Source organism: Crotalus tigris, unplaced genomic scaffold, assembly GCF_016545835.1.
Source record: "Crotalus tigris isolate CLP2741 ecotype Arizona unplaced genomic scaffold, ASM1654583v1 scf7180000019553.37968852642:3898890, whole genome shotgun sequence".
Lineage (NCBI taxonomy): Eukaryota > Metazoa > Chordata > Lepidosauria > Squamata > Viperidae > Crotalus > Crotalus tigris.
The window spans coordinates 815,952-835,999 of NW_024097591.1; the positions used below are offsets into that span (position 1 = coordinate 815,952).

Below are 20,048 nucleotides of genomic sequence, written 5' to 3' on the forward strand. Positions count from 1 at the left end.
TTTCTCCTCTCCTCTTCCTTCTCTTCTCCTCATCCACCATCCCTTCTTCTCCTTCTCCTCCTTTCCCTCCTCATCCTCCATCCCTTCTTCTCCTTCTTCTCCTCCTCTCCCTCCTTCTCTGCCATCCTTCCTTCTCCTCCTTCTCCTCCTCTCCCTCATCTACCATCCCTTCTTCTCCTCTTCTCTCCCTCATCTGCCATCCTTCTCCTCTTCCTCTTCCTCCTTCTATCCCTCTTCATCTGCCATCCCTTCTTCTCCTCCTCCTTCTCCTTCTGCTACTTTCTCCTTCTCCTTCTCTCCCTCCTCATCTGCCATCCCTCCGATCATGTGCAGACCGCCAGTCTTGTGCTCCGATCCCCAGCTCTAAAAGAGGAATTTTCTCGGCCATGAGGACTAGCTCCTTGGGTCTCCATACTAGGGAGGCTTCTGCACTCGAGGGAAAAGTCCTCCTGATTTTGAAGAGGGAAGAAGGAAGACGAGAGCAAAAAATGGGATTCTTAGGAGGTCTTTCTTCTGATGGAAGTGGAAGGGGGGCTCCTTGCCAGTCCCCCCCCTCCCATTTTAACGGCAACGGCAGGATTTCACAATCATATTGCTCAGTTGCTGGACTTTGGGCTGGCGGCCGACATAATATAGGATGGTCAAAGGTTCCAGTTTGCGGGCAACACAACAAGGAGTGGCCGAGCCTTCGGGGTTCAGCTTGATGTACTGGGGAAGCACCTGCAGAAAAGGGGGTGCAGAAGGTGAGGCACCAAGTTACCTCCCCCACCTCAATTGCAATAGCCTGCCCAACAGCCCATCATTGGTTTCAAAGCCCCTTTAAGCCACCCCCCACCACACCCCGGAATTAAAAAGGTCTCCCTGAAATAGACGTCAAGCCTTCTTTTAAAAATTCTCCCCTTGTTTTGAAACAAGAGTTTGCAAACTTGAGTTGCACAGCGGCCTAAAGTCAGAAAGGAAAAAAGGCCCCCAAAAATCTGAATGCAGCCAATTTTAAACTCTATAGAGTTTTACCTCTGGATTCAAAGTCCTGGGAATTTGTTGTTGTTTTCTTAGCTAACAGATTCCCTGGTCTGAAAATGTTGGAAGCTTCGGCTTTAAAAGATTCTTTTAAAACAGAGGATTCCAAACTTGGCAAGTTTAAAATTTGTGGATTTCAACTCCCAGAATTCCAGCATGATAGGATAGGATAGGATAGGATAGGATAGGATAGGATAGGATAGGATAGAATAGGATAGGATAGAACAGAACAGAATAGAATAGAAAATAGAATAGAAAATAGAATAGAATAGAATAGAATAGAATAGAATAGAATAGAATAGAATAGAATAGAATAGAATAGAATAAGGAAATTAGAATAGAATAGAATAGAATAGAATAGAATAGAATATGGAATGGAAGAGAAGAATGAAGAATAGAATAGAATAGAATAGAATAGAATAGAATAGAATAGAATGGAATAAGGAAATTAGAATAGAATAGAATAGAATAGAATAGAATAGAATAGAATAGAATAGAACAGAACAGAACAGAATAGAATAGAATAGAATAGAAGCTGGAAGGGACCTTGGAGATCTTCTAGTCCAGCCCCCTGCAGGAGAACCTACTACACCATTTCAGATGGGTGGACTTCAACTCCCAGAATTCCCCAGCCAGCCTGCGGATTGCAGGCTGATTCTCACCATGTTATGACGTATGTTGGTAGTTAGGCTATATTGGCAGCTGCCAGCACAGAAATTCGCTTTGTATCCTTTGGGCTGATGGATCCACTTCCACTTCAGATCCTTCCGGAAATCTATGAATAGCGGGTGAAGGCAGCAGTCTTTATCCGCATTCCTGCATGAAGCCAGAAGAAGGATAATTTCAGGCGGGCTGAATCACATGGCATTACTCAGTGGAACTCACAGCCACAAGACTAGAGCGACACACAGGCAGCCCTTGACTCACAACAGCTCCTTTAGTGACTGTTCAAAGTTACAACGGCACTGAAAAAAAGGCGACTTACGACCGTTTTTCCACCCTTACGACCGTTGCAGCATCCCTACGCGATCAAAATCCAGACGCTTGGCCACCGACTCGTATTTACGATGCTCGCAGCCGCCCGGGGCCACGTGACCCCCTTCCTGCAATTTTCTGACAGGCACAGTCCATGGGGGAAGCCCGATTCACTTCACAACTTTGTTACTCACTTAACAACTGCAGGGACTCACTTCACCATCCTAGCTTCGCTTAGGAGAAGGTCACAACCGTCATAAATACGAGTCAGTTGCCAAAGCATCCGGATTTCGATCACGTGACCTTGGGGATGCCGCAAAGGTTGCGGAGGGAAATGGCCGCAAGTCCGCTTTTTTCAGTACCGTCGTAACTCTGAACGGTCACTAAACAAACGATTGTATATCAAGGACGACGTATCCCCAAATCTCCAGGTTCTGGGGGGTTTTTTGCAAATCAAGCAGGATTGTGCAAATTGTTGGAATCCGTGCCTCTGTGCTGGATGCTTTGAGAAAACCAAGGTTCCTCACCTGGGACAGCTGGGGGGCTTAGCTGCCCGACGATGCCGGCCCTTCGGAGCAGGGTCTACCTGGTTTGGGGGCAGCAATGTGAGGATCAGGTGTGGGTCTTTGTGGGTGAGATCCGGGGGTCTGGACCAGCCTTTCCATGCTTCCTTGATGTGGGCGTCATCCAGACCTGTAAAGGTTCCGAAAACACTCTGCATTTGGGGTCTGGAGGAAGAGTTGGACAAAGTCGCTGATCCACAGCCAGGGTGAAGCAGGGGGAGGATGCTGGACTAACAAGAGTTATCCTCACGGTCAGCTTTACCGGGTGGATGTGAGGGGAGACACGGTTATTTCTACTTTGAGGGGTCCTTGGTGGTCTCTGGGCTTGCTGGTTTTCTGGCAGAGGTTTCATGAGCCAAACTATGTGATGTCATCAGTGCTAGAGGGTGGGGGGAGTTGCTGCAAATGATCTTTCTAGTACTGGTGGTGTTATATGGTTGGGTCAAGAAATGTCTGCAAGAGAACCATTAAGCTCAAAGAGAATCAAGAATGCCGTAATCCTCCTCCTCCTCCTCTCTCCCTCCTCCACCTCCTTCTAGCACCGATGATGTTATCTAGTTGGGTCATGAAACGTCTGCAACAAAACAACCAAGGTCAGAGAGCACTAAGGATCCCACAATCCTCCTCCTGCTCCTCCTCCTCCTTTCCATGTTCTATGTTCCATATTCCATGTTCCATATTCCACATTCCACATTCCATATTCCGTTCTATACTTTACAATGGCACTGAAAAAAGTTGACTTACAACTGTGACTTCACACTTAAAACCCTGGCAGCATTCCTCACAATCACAGGATCACAATTCAGATGCTTGACAACTGACTCACATTTATGACGGTTGCAGTGTCCCAGGGTCACATGATCCCCTTTTGCAAGGGGATTTTCCTTCCTTCCTTCCTTCCTTCCTTCCTTCCTTCCTTCCTTCCTTCCTTCCTTCCTTCCTTCCTTCCTTCCTTCCTTCCTCCCTCCCTCCCTCCCTCCCTCCCTCCCTCCCTAAACTTTCTTCCTTCCTTTCTCTCTCTCTTCCTTCCTTCCTTCTTTCTTTCTTCCCTCCCTCCCTCCCTATCTTCCTTCCTTCCTCTCTCTCCCTCCCTCCCTCCCTATCTTCCTTCCTTCTTTCCTCTCTCCCTCTCTCCCTCCCATCTCCCTTCCTTCCTTCCTTCCTTCCTTCCTTCCTTCCTTCCTTCCTTCCTTCCTTCCTTCCTTCCCTTCCCTTCCCTTCCCTTCCTTTCCCTTCCCTTCCCTTCCTCCCTCATCACTGGAGGTTTTCAAGAAGAGATTGGCCTGCCATTTGTCTGAAACGGTCTAGGATCTCCTGCCTGAGCAGGGGGCTGGACTAGAAGACCACCAAGGTCCCTTCCAGCTCTGTTCTTCTGTAAAACAGTTACAATAATCCAAGACCAGCACTCCACATACCTGCAAAGAGAGCTTCCAGCGGCTCACTGTGCTGGGAATTGATGGTGTTCCAGGCCGGGGTGGAACTACAACAGGGACAGCCCAACCCCAGCGTGAAGCTGAGTTTTTTTCCTGATGGGGTGGGGAAAAAAAACACAGCAAAAGTTACAAGAGAAAAAAAAAACATCTCTTTTCCCTCTGGTTCTTACATCCTGTTGTTGCTGTCTTCCCGCTGAGCGACGCCCTTACCTCTGGTCCGCAGCCACCGACGGACGCTGTCAGTGACCTCAAACGACACCCACTCGGCCCGATGCCTGGGGAGTAAACTTCGGCTTCCCACGTAACGCTGGGTTGGGGCAGAAGGCTCCCTGCCTTGCATCACCTAGAAAGGAGAGAGTTCAGGCTTTTGTTATTAATATTATTATTATTTGAAGCTCCTAAGCCCGCTGTCCTAGTCAGTTTCTCAGCCTAAATCCCAAACAGGAGATTTAGCATCCGTGCACAAATCGGTGACCGCAGAGTTCAAAAGTGTCCTAACCTGGTAGAGTTCCACGTGCTGCTCGGTGGTGTGGGATCCAGGATTTGGGACCTTGTAGATCCTCAACTCCGCCTGGACGAGGTGGCTGAAGTTGTGGGGCGCAACGGAGAGATCAAAGTGCAGGAATCGGAGGAAAGGAGTGGAGAAGGGGCCGGGGATGGAATCTGTGGGGTAAGAGACTCCATCACCAATTTTTATTCTTGAGGATGTACTGTATATATATATAATCTTCAGTTTATTGGTTGAAACCAGGGCTCTCCAAACTTGGCCACGTGAAGACTTGTGGACTTCAACTCCCAGAATTCCCCAGCTAGTACATGCTGGCTGGAGAATTCTGGGAGTTGAAGTCCACAAGTCTTCAAAGTGGCCATGTTTTCTGGCTGGGGAATTCTAGGAGTTGAAGTCCACAAGTCTTCAAAGTGGCCTGGTTTGGAGAGCCCTGGTTTAAATGACCCAACCGTTTAAAATCTACAGATCCCTGTTGTGGCTGCAAAAAGGATGATCTAGAATACAGAAGTCCTTGACTTACGATCACAGTCGAGTCCAAAAATGTTTGTCGCTAAGCTAGACAGTTTTTAAGTGAATTTTACTCCATTTTGCAACCTTTCTTGCTACGGTTACTAAGCACATCACTGCAGTTGTTAAGTTAGGAGGACGGTTGCAAAGTGAATCCGGTTTCGCCATTGACTTTGCTTGTCAGAAGGTCCCCCCGGGACGCTGCAACCGTCGTAAACGTGAGTCAGTTGCCAAGCATTCGAATTTTGGTCACGTGACCCTGGGAAAGGCTGCAATGGTCGTTAAGTGTGACAAATGGTCCTTTTTCAGTGCCGTCGTAACTTCAAACGGTCACGGAACGAACTGCGGTAAGGCAAGGACTACCTCTAGGTCAAAAGCCTAGCAAAGCAGAACAGGGAAGCAATTCTTCCTCTTTTCCTCTGCTTGGTCCCCTCACCTGGTAGACTGCTCCTGGCTGTGGAGGTTCGCGGGACTTCATTTCCACTCCTCCCATCCGTTCTTGATCCCCATCGTTCCACTCTCTCTCTCTCTTCCTGCCTTACAAGGTGCTCCCCGTTTCTCCTCTCTTTGCCAATGGTCAACACCCCCCCCCTTTTGTAAGAAACCCCCCCCCTTACTGTCAGCGTGCCCGAGAGTCAACATATCCACCCGCCGGACTTCTTTGGCGTAATATTCCTTATCCTGGCGCAGCGCCTTGCGTCGTCCCTCGCCGGTCGCCAGCTGCCTCACCAGCTCCTGCGTGTTGTTGAAGAGGAGCATCACCTCGGGGGGCAAAGGATGGGGCGCCCCGTCGTCCTTGGGGGGCGTCTCCAGTTGCAGCTTGCTTAGGATCTGGCCTCGGATTGCCTGAATCCTTCTGGCTCGTGCCACCTCAAGGTCCAAACTCTGGCACATGGAAAATTCAGAATCAGCACCGTGAGGAGCAAAGATCCATGGGACCACCACCACCACCACCACAGAGAAGAAGAACATGCTTAGAGGTGTGGGGCTGGGGGGCACAGATCCCCCCTCCTCCAGTCCTTCCAGAGCCCTTGCTAACCCAGGACCAGTTAGACCCCCCCCAATCTGCCCCTTCGGAAATAGTATCGGCTCTTCCGATGGGATTGTCCTCAACCTGGTCCTCGCCTGTTCCTGTTTGGGAACGTTCTGAAGTTCTCCAGACTGTTTGTCTGTCCACTACCAGATGACCGGATTCCTTTACTCTTCCCAGCAGGAGTTGGGGATCTCCTGAAGTTCACCCCCAAATTATTTTTTACATCCACCACCCGATGACCCAAATCCTTGATTCTTCTCCGGCAGGGGTTGGGGGACCTTCTCAAGTTCTCCAGACTGTTTCTCTGTCCACTTCCGGATGACCGGATTCCTTGCCTCCTCTCAGCAAGGAGTTGGGGACCTTCTGACGTTTTCCCAGAAAGTTTCTTCTGACATCCACCAGCTGATGACCCAAACCCTTGACTCTTCCCCAGGAGAAGTTGAGGGACCTTCTCAAGTTCTCCAAATTGTTTCTCTGTCCACCTCTAGATGACCGGATTCCTTGCCTCTTCCCAGCAGGAGCTGAGGACTTTCTGAAGGTTCTCCAAAGCTTCTTCCAGGGACAGCTGTGGGTTTTGTAGGACCACCGCAACTTCTTGTGCCAAGATGGAAGGCTTAGGAGCACCTTTTGAGGGCCCTCAGTGGCCCCCTGGACCCTCAATTGTTCTTGCCCTGGATCTCCACGGCTGGTCAGCGTCCATCAGCCGCCTTTGCAAAACATCTCCCCTTCAGCCTTCCAATTTTATCTCCACCTCCTTCCTGCCACATGACATGGCCACACAGAGCCACCATTGATGGCTGCTCTTTGCCAGCCTTTTGGATAATTTTAGACCTTGGATTACGCCGTCCGTCTTTGGGGGATTTCCAGTTTATGTGAGAACAAACACCGGCGTGTTTCGGGGCGAAAAATAGATCTTCTGTTTTTCACGGGAGGCAGAAAATAAGCAAATACGCCGATGGAGCCAGCTAGCATTCCTCTGAGTCCAGGTTCCCGGAGGGGTTTTCAGAACTACAAAGCCCATCAGCCCCAGCCAGTTTGGCCAGGAATGAGGGAAGCTAGAAACCCCTGGGTTAAGCTATTTTCCAAAGCACCTGAAGGCAGGACAAGAAGCAACGGGTGGAAACTAATCAAGGAGAGAAGCAACCTAGAACTAAGGAGAAACTTCCTGACAGTGAGAACAATTAATCTGTGGAACAGCTTGCCTCCAGAAGCAGTAAATGCTCCAACACTGGAAGTTTTTAAGAAGAGACTGGACAGCCATTTGTCCGAAATGGTGTAGGGTTTCCTGCCTGAGCAGGGAGTTGGACTAGATGACCTCCAAGGTCCCTTCCAACTTTACTATTATTATTATTATAACATAGAATAAAGAAGAATAAAGTAAAATAATAATAATAATAATAAAAAAAAAAAACTAAGATGATCAAAGGCCTGGAGACTAAAACATAACGAAGAACGGTTGCAGGGATTGGGTTTGGCTCGTCTAGAGAAAAGAAGAACTTAGGGGTGACATGGTTGAAGTCTTCCAGTATTTGAGGGGCTGCCACAAAGAAGAGGGGGGTCAACCTATTTTCCAAAGCACCAGAACGGTAGGACGAGAAACAACAGATGGAAACTAATCAAGGAGGGAAGCAGCCTGGAATTAAGGAGAAATTTGCTGGCAGCGAGGACAATTAACCAGTGGAACAGCCTGCCACCAGAAGTTGTGGGTGCTCCAACACTGGAGGCTTTTAAGAAGAGACTGGACAGCCAGCTGTCTCAATTGCTGCAGGGTCTCCTGCTTGAGCAGGGGGTTGGACTAGATGACCTCCAAGGTCCCTTCCAGCTCTATTCTGATTGAAGGTGTTAAAATTAAACATTATATCTGATAAACGATTCAGAAAAGGCCATCAAGCCAAAGACTCATGTAGGCCACCGTTCTGGGTCAGATAATGGCCAACAGGATGCCTACAAGCTCATAAGCCACTTCAGATAATCCTCAATTTATGATCATGAGAATGTGGGCTAAATAACTGGGTCCGCCATTGGCTGAGATAGGGAGCCGTCCATTTTGAGGGAGGTGCGGCCTCTACTGGCCAGGGTCGGGACTGCAAAGAGCCTAGAGACGGGAGACCAGCTGGGAATGTTCAGGGGTGATGGTTACAAATCCCATCATCCTCAGCTAGGAGGGCCTGCTCTGTAACAAACGAAGAGCCGCTTTTCGGTCTGAATCATCGAAGCTAGTGTTGCTCAATCTCAAAGATTCCCAGAGTTCCCCAGCCAGCGGGGAATTCTTTTTGCAGAGATCTAGAATTTAGAATCTCAGCAGAATCACTAGAAAAAAGGAGGGAGGGAGGGAGGGAGGGAGGGAGGAAGGAAGGAAGGAAGGAAGTTCTCTGTCATACGAATCGATATCTATCTATCTCTATGTACCTATCTATCTCTATCTATCTGTCTAGCTATATCTATCTGTCTATCTCTTATCTGTCATATGAATCCATCTATATCTATCTAATTTCTGTGTATCTGTCATATGAATCTACCTATTATCTCTCTCTGTCTGCTTGCCTGCCTGCCTGTCTAGCTATATCTGTCTCTTATCTATTTATCTGTCATATGAATCCATCTATATCTATCTACCTACGTACCTGTCTGTCTGTCTGTCTATCTATCATGAATCTATGTATTGTCTATCTGTCTATCCATCCATCCATCCATATCTATCTATCTATCCATCCATCCATCCATCTTTATATCTATCTATCCATCCATTAATCCATCCATCTCTATCTGTCTGTCTGTCTGTCTGTCTGTCTATCTATCTATCTATCTATCATGAATCTATCCATCCATCCCTCTAAAGAGAAACGCAGCTGCAATCCCGGGCGGGAAGCGCCGCGTCTTGGCCGGCAGCTCCAGGCTCGGGGACACGCGCGCGTGCGGGCGGGCGGGGGGGGGGAGGAGGAGGGGGAGGCTGCCGAAGCGGCGGCGCGCAGGAGAGCCGGGCTGGGGGGGGGGGCGGGACTGCTCCGTGTCCCCGCCCCCTGCTCTGCATACCCCTCCCCCGTCCCCGCCCCCGCCAGCTGGAGGAAGCCGAGTAGAGTAGGAAGTGGGCTGCGATGTCCTTTTGTGTCCTCGAGCCGGGGCCCCGCGCGTAGCTCCGCCAGCTCATGGCCCGCCCGGGGCCCGGCCCGCGGGGCCACTGAGCCAGCCGGCCGGAGGCGGCCCAGCGCCGGCGACCCCCGCCCGCCCCCGCCCCGCCGCCCCCGCGCAGAGCCCTTGCGCCGCCGCTCCAAGGTCAGTGCGAACCCGAAGCCGGCGGGCGGGGAGGCTGGCCGGCGGCCGGAGCGCCCCCACCGCCTCCGTGGGGCCGGCCCCGGGACAGCGGCGGGGGGGGGCAGACCCGGGAGGGGACACGGGGGTCCCAGGGCCCCGGGGGGGGGAGGAGGACACGTGGGGGCGCCAGGCGAGAGGAAGGGGGGAGCCGGAGCGCCTTCCCTGCCCCCTCCGCCCCTCTCTCTGCCCAGCAAGCAGGGGGTGAGGGAGGGTCGCCTCCGTCTCTCTCTCGGGGGGGGGGGAATGTCAGGGCCCAATGGGGGGGGGTTGCCGGTAGGGAGGCGGAGAGGGGGGCGCCCTCTGGCGCAAGGAGAGAGAGGGGGAGAGATTGAGAGAGGGAAGGAGAGATAGAGGGAGAGATTGAGAGAGGGATTAAGAAAGAGAGAGGGAAAGAGAGGGACATTGAGAGAGAGATTGAGAAAAAGAGAGGGAGGGAGAAAGAAAGATGGAGAAAAAGAGGGAGAGATTGCGAGAGAAAGATTGAGAAGGAGAGAAAGATTGAGAGAGGGAAAGAGACATTGAGAGAGACATTGAGAAAGAGAGAGAGTGAGAAAGAGGAGATTGAGAAAAAGAGAAAGAGATTGAGAGAGAGAGAGAGAAAGATTGAGAAGGAGAGAAAGATTGAGAGAGGGAAAGAGACATTGAGAGAGACATTGAGAAAGAGAGAGTGAGAAAGAGGAGATTGAGAAAAAGAGAAAGATTGAGAGAGAGAGAAAGATTGAGAAGGAGAGAAAGATTGAGAGAGGGAAAGAGACATTGAGAGAGACATTGAGAAAGAGAGAGAGTGAGAAAGAGGAGATTGAGAAAAAGAGAAAGAGATTGAGAGAGAGAGAGAAAGATTGAGAAGGAGAGAAAGATTGAGAGAGGGAAAGAGACATTGAGAGAGACATTGAGAAAGAGAGAGAGTGAGAAAGAGAAGGAGATTGAGAAAAAGAGAAAGAGATTGAGAGAGAGAGAGAGAAAGATTGAGAAGGAGAGAAAGATTGAGAGAGGGAAAGAGGGAGAGATTGAGAGAGGGAAAGACATTGAGAGAGACATTGAGAAAGAGAGAGAGTGAGAAAGAGAAGGAGATTGAGAAAAAGAGAAAGAGGGAGAGATTGAGAAAGTGATTGAGAGAGAGAAAAAGAGAGAGAGAGAGAAAGAGATTGAGAAGGAGAGGGAGAGATTGAGAAAGAGAGTGTGTGTGTGTGTGAAAGAGAGAGAGAGAGAACATTCCTGGACATATGTGAAAACAGACTGTCACTTTTCAGGTCTGGGGGTTCGAGGGGGGGGGCGCAGGCAAGAAGAGGGGACCATTCCTTGCAAGGGAGGGGGGTCCATGGGAGGATCAGACAGGCATTCATTCCCACATTTGCCTATACTCCCAGCTTGCTCTTTCCCAAAAGCACATGGTGGGAGAGCATGTGTGCGTGGGGAAACACACATCCCCAGTGTACCTGGATTACCTGGGAGAGGGCAGCTTCCCACACCCACTGGACGTGACCTCTAAGCCCCCCCCTCCCAATTGGGCCTCTTTGGCACCAAGACACGTGTGAATGCAGGCTTGGTGCAGAGGGACCTCGGAAATTTAATTTAATTTAATTTCGACATGCTAAGAGGCACTGTGGCTTGTGTGTGTGTGTGTGTGTGCGCATGCACGCCCATGTTGGGGGGGGGGAAGAACCCAGTCTCCACCCTGCCTATCGGGAATCAACTCCCAGGGAGGTCAAAGGTCGCCGAGGCTGACTTTAGAGGAGAAATGATCTTTTGCAAAACTCACATGCCCTCTGGGTGCAGGGAGTTTTTGCGCAGCCATGGAGGAACTGCTTGGGTGGGGGTGGGGGTGGGGGAGTGGAACATAGGCCCTGCAGCTTCCCTGAGTCATGGATTGGAGACTGCATGCGGGGGGGGGGGAGAATTATGTAATGTCCCTTTCCCTCTAAGTGCAAAGTTGGAGAAAGACTTGGCAAACGCTTGAGCTCCCCTAAGGGTGGGAGAAAGTTGACCAAAGGCTCCTAATTTTTGCACACACACACACACTTCTTGCGTCAATTCCACTTTGGCCCTCCTGTCGGATAAGGCAACAGTTTGGCCCATGTGGAAGAGGACAAAGATCCATCCGGCTGCATAACCCAAAAATGCAAAAAAAAAAAAAAAAAAAGGAAAAAAAAGGTGAAATCGGTTTTACAGGTTGTGTGCATGGTTAAGAGTTCCGTAAAGGGCTGGGAGCATTTACCTGCTCGAAAACAAAACAAACCCTGGTTAGATACGGGAACGGGTTCCCCAAATCTGTTTGGAAGTTTCCGGGACACCCCTATTTCTAGCCCCTTCTCCCCCCCCATCCCAGGGATTCTGAGGGAGCTTGGCTGAGAAAAGGGCCAGGTGGGGGCCAAACCAGAGTTATGCTTTTGCGACTGATCGTGGTCTGTCTAGACCACGGCTTGAGAAGAAGGACACTTCGTAGCTACGGAAGGCAGGAAGAAAAGAGGGCGGTTTTTAACCATAGATTGGATAGATCGAATCCCTAAATTTCCAGGGAGGGGGGGGAGCGCATCCTTGGAAGTTTGGAGGAATAGAAGGGGGGGGCACCCAAGGAGATCGAGTCTGCTTCCATTCCTGCCTCTCCCGCCCCCCCTCCGTTCTCCACGCCATGCCTGATTGGATCTCCCTGGAGTGACCTTGAAACAGCTTCATTCTCCTGGCTGGGTGCCGGGATCTACAGATTGATCCAATAGCTGAAGAAGTGGGGGGGTCATAGAAGTAAGCTGTAAGGTGCAGGGGGGGCTCATTCCAATTCACTCTCCCCCCCAAAAAAAACCTGCAGCTTCTTTGCTTTCGTCCGCCCCCTCTCCCCCCTCCCTCCTGAACTGCGGAGAACCCCCCCTCCCTCCTGAACTGCGGAGACCGTGCGTCTTGAGATCTAGAAATTTAAAGTCACGGTTAATTTTGAGAGGGAGGACCGAGTCTTGTTGGCTTAACGATCGTAAGTTTTTCTGGGAGGGGGCTGCAGGGACGCTGGGCCCATCGCCCCGTTTTTGTGTGTAGGGGGGGTGTTCAGCTCTCCAAAGTTACTCCTGGAACCTGAGTTCGAATCTTGACATATGCCCCCCCCCCTTCGCCAGCTCGAACAAGCCATGCAATTGGGGGAATTGAGGAATACAGGCCGTGCTCGACTTACGGCGATTCGTTTAGTGACTGTTCAAAGTTACAACGGCACTGGAAAAAAGGCACTTAATGACCGTTTTTCATACTTTAACGACCGTTGAAGCATCCCCACGGTCATCTGGTCAAAATTTGGATGCTTGGCAACTGACGCACAGTTATGACAGTCGCAGAGTCCCGGGGTCACGTGATCCCTTTTTGCGACCTCTTCAATTTTGTACCCCAAATTTTAAAATGGAGGGAGAAAATATTTGCCTTCCACCATCGTGGAGTCTTGAGTGATCCGAGATATTCCTGCTCTACAGGGCTTACCTTTTGATTTAAAAGCTTTGTAGGGTTGGTCACACAACACAACCTAAGCCCAATTTCTAAACTGGTTTGGTTTTTTTTGTTTGTTTTTTTGCATTCACACAAGGAACTGGAGCGATGTAATCCAGTCGGCTGGTCCAGTTACTACACTGGCTTTTTGGGTTTCCCACAAGAGAAGGAACTAGGGTGAGACACTCAGGTTGACTAGCTTTTTTGCCCAAGACACGAATGAACCGAACTGAATTGGTTGTGTGAATGCAACTTGGTCTTTAACCTGGATAAAGCAAACCCAGCTCCTTGCTAGCAAGTGACGATGTTAGCTAGCTTGTTAATGAAATGTTTGCAAGGAAACAACTGAGCTTAGAGAAGACCAAGGACCCCACAATCCTCCTCCTCCTCACCACAAATCCCACCCCCTTCTAGCACTGATGATGTTACCTAGTTGGATCATGAAACGTCTGCAAGAAATAACCAAGAGCACCAAGGACCCCATAGTCATCGTCGTTCTCCTCCTCCTCCTCCTCCCTGCAAACCCCCTCCCTTCTAGCACTGATGATGTAATTTAGTTGGGCCATGAAACGTCTGCAAGAAAACCACCCAGCTCAGAGAGCACCAAGGACCCCACATCTTAACCCTGGGCTACAAACATTCTCCTTTACCCGCTAAACAGGTTGTGTGAACACCTCCCCCCCACCCGACTCCAACTCTTCTGACTGTACCCCGTTTTCTCTTTGCCCCCCCCCTTCCTGCAGAGCTGTCCAGCCATGTCCTCCCGGGAACGCCGGACGGAATTCTTCATTAAAACCGAGCCGGCTTCCCCCGATAGCCTCGTGCAACACAGCCCCAGCGGGTCCTCCGACACCAGCACCAGCGGGGCCCCCGCTGAACTCGAGACCGCCAGCACCTTGCCCGCCGGGACGGGGGCCTCCCGCCGACGCCACGATGAGGACCCCGACGAAGCTCCTGGCCGGGGAAAGTATATGCTGAACACCATGCCCAAGCGTCTGTGCCTGGTGTGTGGGGACATCGCCTCGGGGTACCACTATGGGGTGGCCTCCTGCGAAGCCTGCAAAGCGTTCTTCAAACGGACGATCCAAGGTCAGTTCTTCCTTTTTCTGGCTCTATGCCCGGGGTCTTCAAACTCGGCCCCTTTTAAGACTTGTGGACTTCAACTCCCAGAATTCCTCAGCCTGCGCAGGAATTCTGGGAGTTGCAGTCCACGAGTCCTAAAAGGGGCCAAGTTTGAAGACCCTTGCTCTATGCCAGGGGTAGGCAACTTGGGCTCTTTTATGACGCGTGGACTTCAACTCCCAGAATTCCTGAGCCGGCCATGCTGAGGGGAAAGGGAGAGGTTTCCAAGCTGAGCGACAAAGGCTTGTAAGTCGAGCACTACCTGTGTTTTAAATTGTCTTATTAAATGCCACTTGCCTACTTCCAGCCGAAGTTGTTTTCCTGAATTTCTGCAGATACAAACGTCAGAAATAAATCAGAAAAAAGCAAGACTGAAATCTCTTAAAAGCCCCTTGATTTGTGGAAACCCAAGCAGGAAATCTGCTCCTGTTAGGGTTGAAATATGCTCTCTCAAACCGAAGACATTAAATCGCTTTAGATTCGCACACCTCGGCTTGAAATCCAGGCTGTTCTCTAACTTTATACCTGTCTGCACGATGACAAATAACTGGGAATCTTTCGAAATTCCCCAATTGTAAATCCGGTTCCTTCACGAGCTGGGAGGGGAATTCCAGGACTTAAATGTGATTTATCCAAAGGAAGACTTCCTTAAAAACCTGTCAGCCTTGAGGGAACCAGTTTTCTTAACGCTGTTCCCTACTGCTAGAGGGGAATATAAAATAGGGAACAATAAAAGCTGTCTGAATTGGGAGTGTAAACTTTATTTGCCCCGTCCTGGGAGAGTTAAGATGCCTACAAGCGAGTTACAACTGCTTCATCCAGTTGTCGGCCTATTCAGTAATTAAATTTATGCTGCTTTTGATCCTTTGAGTAAACTACAGGTAGTCCCCGACTTCACGGCCAGAATTGAGCCGGAAATTTTGGTTACTAAGCAAGACAGTTGTTTGCCCCGTTTTGCGGCCTTTTTTCCCACTGTTGTTAAGTGGATCATTGTGGTTCTTAAGCTAGTAACTCGGTTGTTAAGTCAACCTGGCTTCCCCATTGCTCGTCAGACGGTCGCCAAAGGGGATCACGTGACCCTGGGGGACACTGCGACCGTCATAAATACGAGTCAATTTCCAACCGTTTGAATTTCGATCACATGACCGCGGGGAGGCTGCAACGAACGGTTGTAAGTGTGAAAAACGGGTCCTAGGTCGCTTTTTTCAGTGCCGTTGTAACTTTGAGTGGACGCTAAACGAACGGTTGTAAAGCGAGGAGCGTTTGCAATGGATGAACGTGCCTGCCTTTGCTCTGTCCTGCAGGAAGCATTGAATACAGCTGCCCGGCCACCAACGAGTGTGAAATCACCAAACGTCGCCGGAAAGCGTGCCAGGCGTGTCGTTTTACCAAGTGCCTCCGCGTGGGCATGCTGAAGGAAGGTAGTTTGTTTTGGGGAAGGGGCTTCAGTCTCACCGAGGGGATGACAAATGGATTGATTGTTGCTGAACTTCACTTCCCAGCTTCCTTCCTTCCTTCCTTCCTTCCTTCCTTCCTTCCTTCCTTCCTTCCTTCCTTCCTTCCTTCCTTCCTTTTGCCTTCTCTCCTTCTTCTCCGCAACCTTTCCAAACATGGCTTTCACAAGCAGCTGATGAAAAACCATCCCCATCCTCCACAGCTGCCATGGGTGGGGATGATGGGAGTTGCAATCCACCCACACTCGTTAGTCTCATTTTGCTGAAGAAGGGAAAGTCTCAGCTGGCAAATTTTCCCAGGCTGCAGAGTTTTCAATTGTGCTTCGCCCCAGCTGGGTGCTGAATTCTGAAGACAGTGCCTCTGAGCATAACAAGAGTTGCTTTTCCCTCTTCCATGCCACAGTTGAATCCCAGGTGCTTTGAAGGAAGGGAGGGAGGGAGGGAGGAAGGAAGGAAGGATGGATGGATTTAGGGAGGGTCAAAGATTTGAGGCTAAATTTGGATGGTTTGAGAAATGCACAAGTCTTTAGCAATGGCTGAAACTCCATGTTTTCTTCCCCGTTATAATTTTTCTTCCTTTCTTCCCTCTCCTGCCAATTTTTAGGGGTTCGCCTCGATCGGGTACGTGGGGGTCGACAGAAATATAAGCGCCGGCCAGAGGTGGAGGGTGCCCCCTACCCCAGCACTTTTGTGACCCCACAGATCGCCACAGCTACCGCCAAGAAGTCAGGTAAGTAGCCTTGACTAATGGAGAACCTCCATAATTTCAGGGTGCAGAAATCTCAGCTTGGGATTCCACTTCTTTGCCTTGGATTGTCTCTTTCTTTTCTTTCTTTTAAAAGGAAGGAAGGAAGGAAGGAAGGAAGGAAGGAAGGAAGGAAGGAAGGAAGGAAGGAAGGAAGGAGAAAGAAAGGAAGGAAGGAAGGGAGGGAGGAAGGAAGGAAGGAAGGAAGGAAGGAAGGAAGGAGAAAGAAAGGAGGGAGGGAAGGAAGGGAGGAAGGAAAGAAAGAAAAAGAAAGAAGAAAGAGAAAAGGAAGGAAGGAAAAGAAAGGAAGGGAGGAAGGAAAGAAGGAAAGAAAAGAAAAGGAAGGAAGGAAGGAAAGAAAGGAGGGAAGGAAAGAAAGAAAGAAAGGAAGGAAGGAAGAAAGGAAAGAGAAAGAAAGGAGGGAAGGAAAGAAAGAAAAAGAAGGAAGGAAGGAAAAAGGGAAGGAAGGAAAGAAAAAAGAAAAGGAAGGAAGGAAAGAAAGAAAGAAAGGAAGGAAGGAAGGAAGGAAGGAAGGAAGGAAAAGAAAGATATAAAAGGGAGGAAAGGAAGGAAAAGAAAGAAAAAGAAAGAAAAAACTAAAGTGCATAAAAAAATCACGAAATAACTTCTGGTTTTCTTTTACATCAACATTACTTTCATTTTTCTCTACCATCTGTTTTTCTAATCATCAAACCCATCTATCATAATTCCATTTCCCCCCCCCTCTCTCTCACACACACACACACATACACACACACATCCCAAAAAGAGACTTTGGTCTTTGTTCTCTTCCTTTATTTTTTTTTTTCCTTTCTCCTCCCTTCGGATTCGTTTCAATCCATTTTCGTTTTCTCTTTCGGGTTGCAAAAAAAACAAACCCAAAAAAGCAAAAAAAACCCACACCCAGCCCCCTTTTCCTTTCTCTCCCTTCCTGCCCAGCCCCGATGAACACGATGGTGTCCCATTTGTTGGTAGCCGAACCGGAAAAACTCTACGCCATGCCGGACCCGGCGCTTCCCGAGGGTCCCGTGAAAGCCGCAAGCACTTTGTGTGATCTGGCCGACCGAGAGATTGTGGTCATCATTGGCTGGGCCAAAAATATACCAGGTACAGCCTGACATTTCCCATCTGCCCCCCCCCCCGCCCCAATTTGTGCCCGTTGCTTTCTCCTCGATGGTTTTCTGTTCTCCTAGAACAGCCGTCCCAGGGCCGTTTTTCTGAGGAGGACCCAACACAGGCGGTCCTCGGCTGATGACTTTTCGCTTAGCACCCCTGCAAATGGCGCCCCAAAAAAGGGACTTGCGACCAGTCCTCGCACTTACGACCGTCACAGCATCCCCACAGGGCCAAGGGTTCAACAATTGGGCGCCTGGCAACCGGCCTGTATTTATGATGGCTTACAGGGTCGCCGTTTTTGCGACTACTTGCGTTGACTTCGGACGAGGAAAGTCAACGGGGGAAGCCGGATTTGCTTAATGACCACCTGACTCGCTTAACGACTGGAGTGATTCGCTTAACACTCAGAGCAAAAAAAAAAAAAAACTGCATCCTTTAGCCGTGGGGTTCTGCCCTCATTTGTGTTCATAAGTCCCTTGTGCCCGCATCTGAGCCTTCCCAAAAGGCCATTAATGCAGTGAAAAGGAGTTCAGATCTTGGAAATGTGGGCTGAGCTGCCCTATTTTCTAATTTCCTCATATTCTCTTAATTATTCTATTTTATTAGCTCCTGCCCTCAGATCTTGCCCCCTGAAAGAGACCTTCCGTTAAAAAAAAAAGCTTTGCCTTCTTTTGTTCTGTTTTATTCCCTGGCATCTTACAAATCAGGGAAAAATATATTATTTCAATATATCCTTAGAAGACTGCCTGTAGACCACTGGCATTTTCTGGGCAGGATCCTCAACTTACAACCGTTTGCTTAGTGACCCAAGTTACAACGGCGCTGGAAAAAAAATTACTTAGGACTGCTTTCCCACGCTTACGCCACCAAGGTCACAGGATCAACATTCAGACACTTGGCAACGGACTCGTATTTACGACGGTCGTAGGGCTCCTGTGATCCCCTTCTGCGACCTTCTGACAGAGTCAATGCGGAGGCCAGATTAATTTAACGACCGTGGGCCTGCAAGTGATTCATTTAACCGCGGCGGCAAGGGCTGTAAAATGGGCAAAACTCGCTTAGTAACCGTCTCACTCAGGATCAGAAATTTGGGCTCAGTCGTGGTCGTAAGTTCAAGCACTGCCTGTAGTGACCGGGCAAATATCAGCCCTTGCATTCACACAACCCCCATTCCTGGTTTGCTTCCTCTGGCTAGGATTCCCAGCCTTGTCCTTGGCCGATCAGATGTCTGTTCTGCAGAGCGTCTGGCTGGAGGTTTTGCTCCTCGGCGTCGCCTGGCGCTCCCTGCCTTGCGAGGACGAGATTGTGTTTGCGGAAGATTTCGCGCTGGACGAAGAGGCGGCCCGGACGGCAGGACTGCTGGAGCTGAGCAGCGTGGTCCTCCAGCTGGTGCGCAAATACCGGGCGCTGCGCCTGGAGCGGGAGGAATATGTGCTGCTGAAGGCGTTGGCCCTTGCCAACTCAGGTGAGGCTCAGCGAAAAGGCTTGGTCTTCTCGCGAAGGAATGAGGAGACGGTGAGTTCCAGTTCCACTTTAGGCACGGAAGCCCGCTGGGTTAATTTGGACTAATCACCAGGAGATGGAGAATTCTAGTCCCGCCTTAGGCATAAAAACTGGATAGGTAACTTTGGCCAATCACCAGGAGACAGTGAGTTCTAGTCCCGCCTTAGGTATGAAAACCCACTGGGTTAATTTGGGCCAATCACCAGGAGACAGTGAGTTGTAGTCCTGCCTTGGGCATGAAAACTGGCTGGATGACTTTGGCCAAACGCCAGGAGACGGTGAGTTGTAGTTCTGCCTTAAAACAGGGGTTAAGCGAGTTGCGCCTGATTTTAGGACATTTTTTGCCAAATGTCGTAAGCAAAGCACACAGTGCTGAAGTGAATCCGTGGAGGACTCTCTGTAATCCCGTTGCTTTCCCTTCTGCCCCCCAGACTCCGTTCACATCGAGGACATGGCGGCCGTCCAACGCCTCCGGGACGTCCTTCACGAGGCATTGCTGGAGTACGAAGCCTCGCGGCGCCCGGAGGAGCCGCGCCGGGCCGGCCGCCTCTTGCTAACCCTCCCGCTGCTGCGCCAAACCGCCACCCGGGTGCTGCACCACTTCTACAGCTTGAAACTGGAGGGCAAAATCCCCATGCATAAGCTGTTCCTGGAGATGTTGGAAGCCATGATGGACTGAAGGCAGGACAGGCTGAGAATTGGGGTCCAGGATTCAGGAGGGTGGGGGAACCCGGGCATCCAGGACGGGGTGGGGTGCCAAGCCCGCGATCGGAGACCAGCCGCCGCAGAGGCCCGGATGCGGATTCTGCCACCCTCTGAATCCCCGCCACGGCTATCGTGCTAAACTAACATGCATTTCACCATATGCAAACCTTGCGGTCAGCGCCTCGCCTCCCCCCCCCCCAACCTTCGTGCACAGTGGAGAACGACACACCCACCGCAACGCAGATCGCCACGGCAATCCTCCCCAGATTGGATTTGACACCCGGGGCCGGTTGGTGGAGACAGGGACAAATGTTTTAGAAGCCATACTTTAATTTATTGATTGGGACTTGGGGGGGGGGGCAGGGAAGGAGATTAGAGCAAGGCTTGTGCTCCTCGGCAGCAGGAAGGGGGGTGGACTTCAGCTCCCAGAATCCCCCAGTCAGCGTGCTTTCAGAGGGGTGGACTTCAGCTCCCAGAATCCCCCAGCCAGCGTGCTTTAAGAAGGGTGGACTTCAATTCCCAGAATCCCCCAGCCAGCGTGCTTTAAGAGGGGTGGACTTCAGCTCCCAGAATCCCCCAGCCAGCGTGCTTTA

The 20,048-nt window shown here is 50.4% G+C and overlaps 2 protein-coding genes across 4 annotated transcripts; one reads left to right on the forward strand and one right to left on the reverse strand.

The window, feature by feature from the left end:
• Window positions 1–212: 212 nt before the first annotated feature.
• LOC120317025 (transforming growth factor beta-2 proprotein-like) lies at window positions 213–6,755 on the reverse strand. Its single transcript, XM_039363256.1, has 7 exons — window positions 5,624–6,755; window positions 4,491–4,654; window positions 4,202–4,334; window positions 3,974–4,084; window positions 2,523–2,688; window positions 1,683–1,836; window positions 213–720 (listed from the first exon to the last, which is right to left on the reverse strand). Exons 1-7 carry the CDS (start codon window positions 5,976–5,978, stop codon window positions 562–564), a joined length of 1,242 nt encoding a protein of 413 aa, XP_039219190.1. The 5' UTR covers window positions 5,979–6,755; the 3' UTR covers window positions 213–561.
• Window positions 6,756–9,105: 2,350 nt separating this feature from the next.
• ESRRA (estrogen related receptor alpha) lies at window positions 9,106–19,983 on the forward strand. Of its 3 annotated transcripts, none has more exons than XM_039363255.1 (7): window positions 9,106–9,312; window positions 13,554–13,899; window positions 15,237–15,353; window positions 15,991–16,116; window positions 17,071–17,238; window positions 18,487–18,712; window positions 19,182–19,983. In XM_039363255.1, the coding sequence occupies exons 2-7, from the start codon at window positions 13,566–13,568 to the stop codon at window positions 19,390–19,392; spliced, it is 1,182 nt and encodes a 393-aa protein (XP_039219189.1). In that variant the 5' UTR covers window positions 9,106–9,312; window positions 13,554–13,565; the 3' UTR covers window positions 19,393–19,983. The 3 variants fall into 3 exon arrangements, with proteins under 3 accessions (XP_039219189.1, XP_039219187.1, XP_039219188.1); XM_039363253.1 differs by having other exon boundaries at window positions 9,107–9,312; window positions 18,443–18,712; window positions 19,182–19,429; XM_039363254.1 differs by lacking the exon at window positions 9,106–9,312 and having other exon boundaries at window positions 13,566–13,899; window positions 18,443–18,712.
• The last annotated feature ends 65 nt before the right edge of the window (window positions 19,984–20,048 follow it).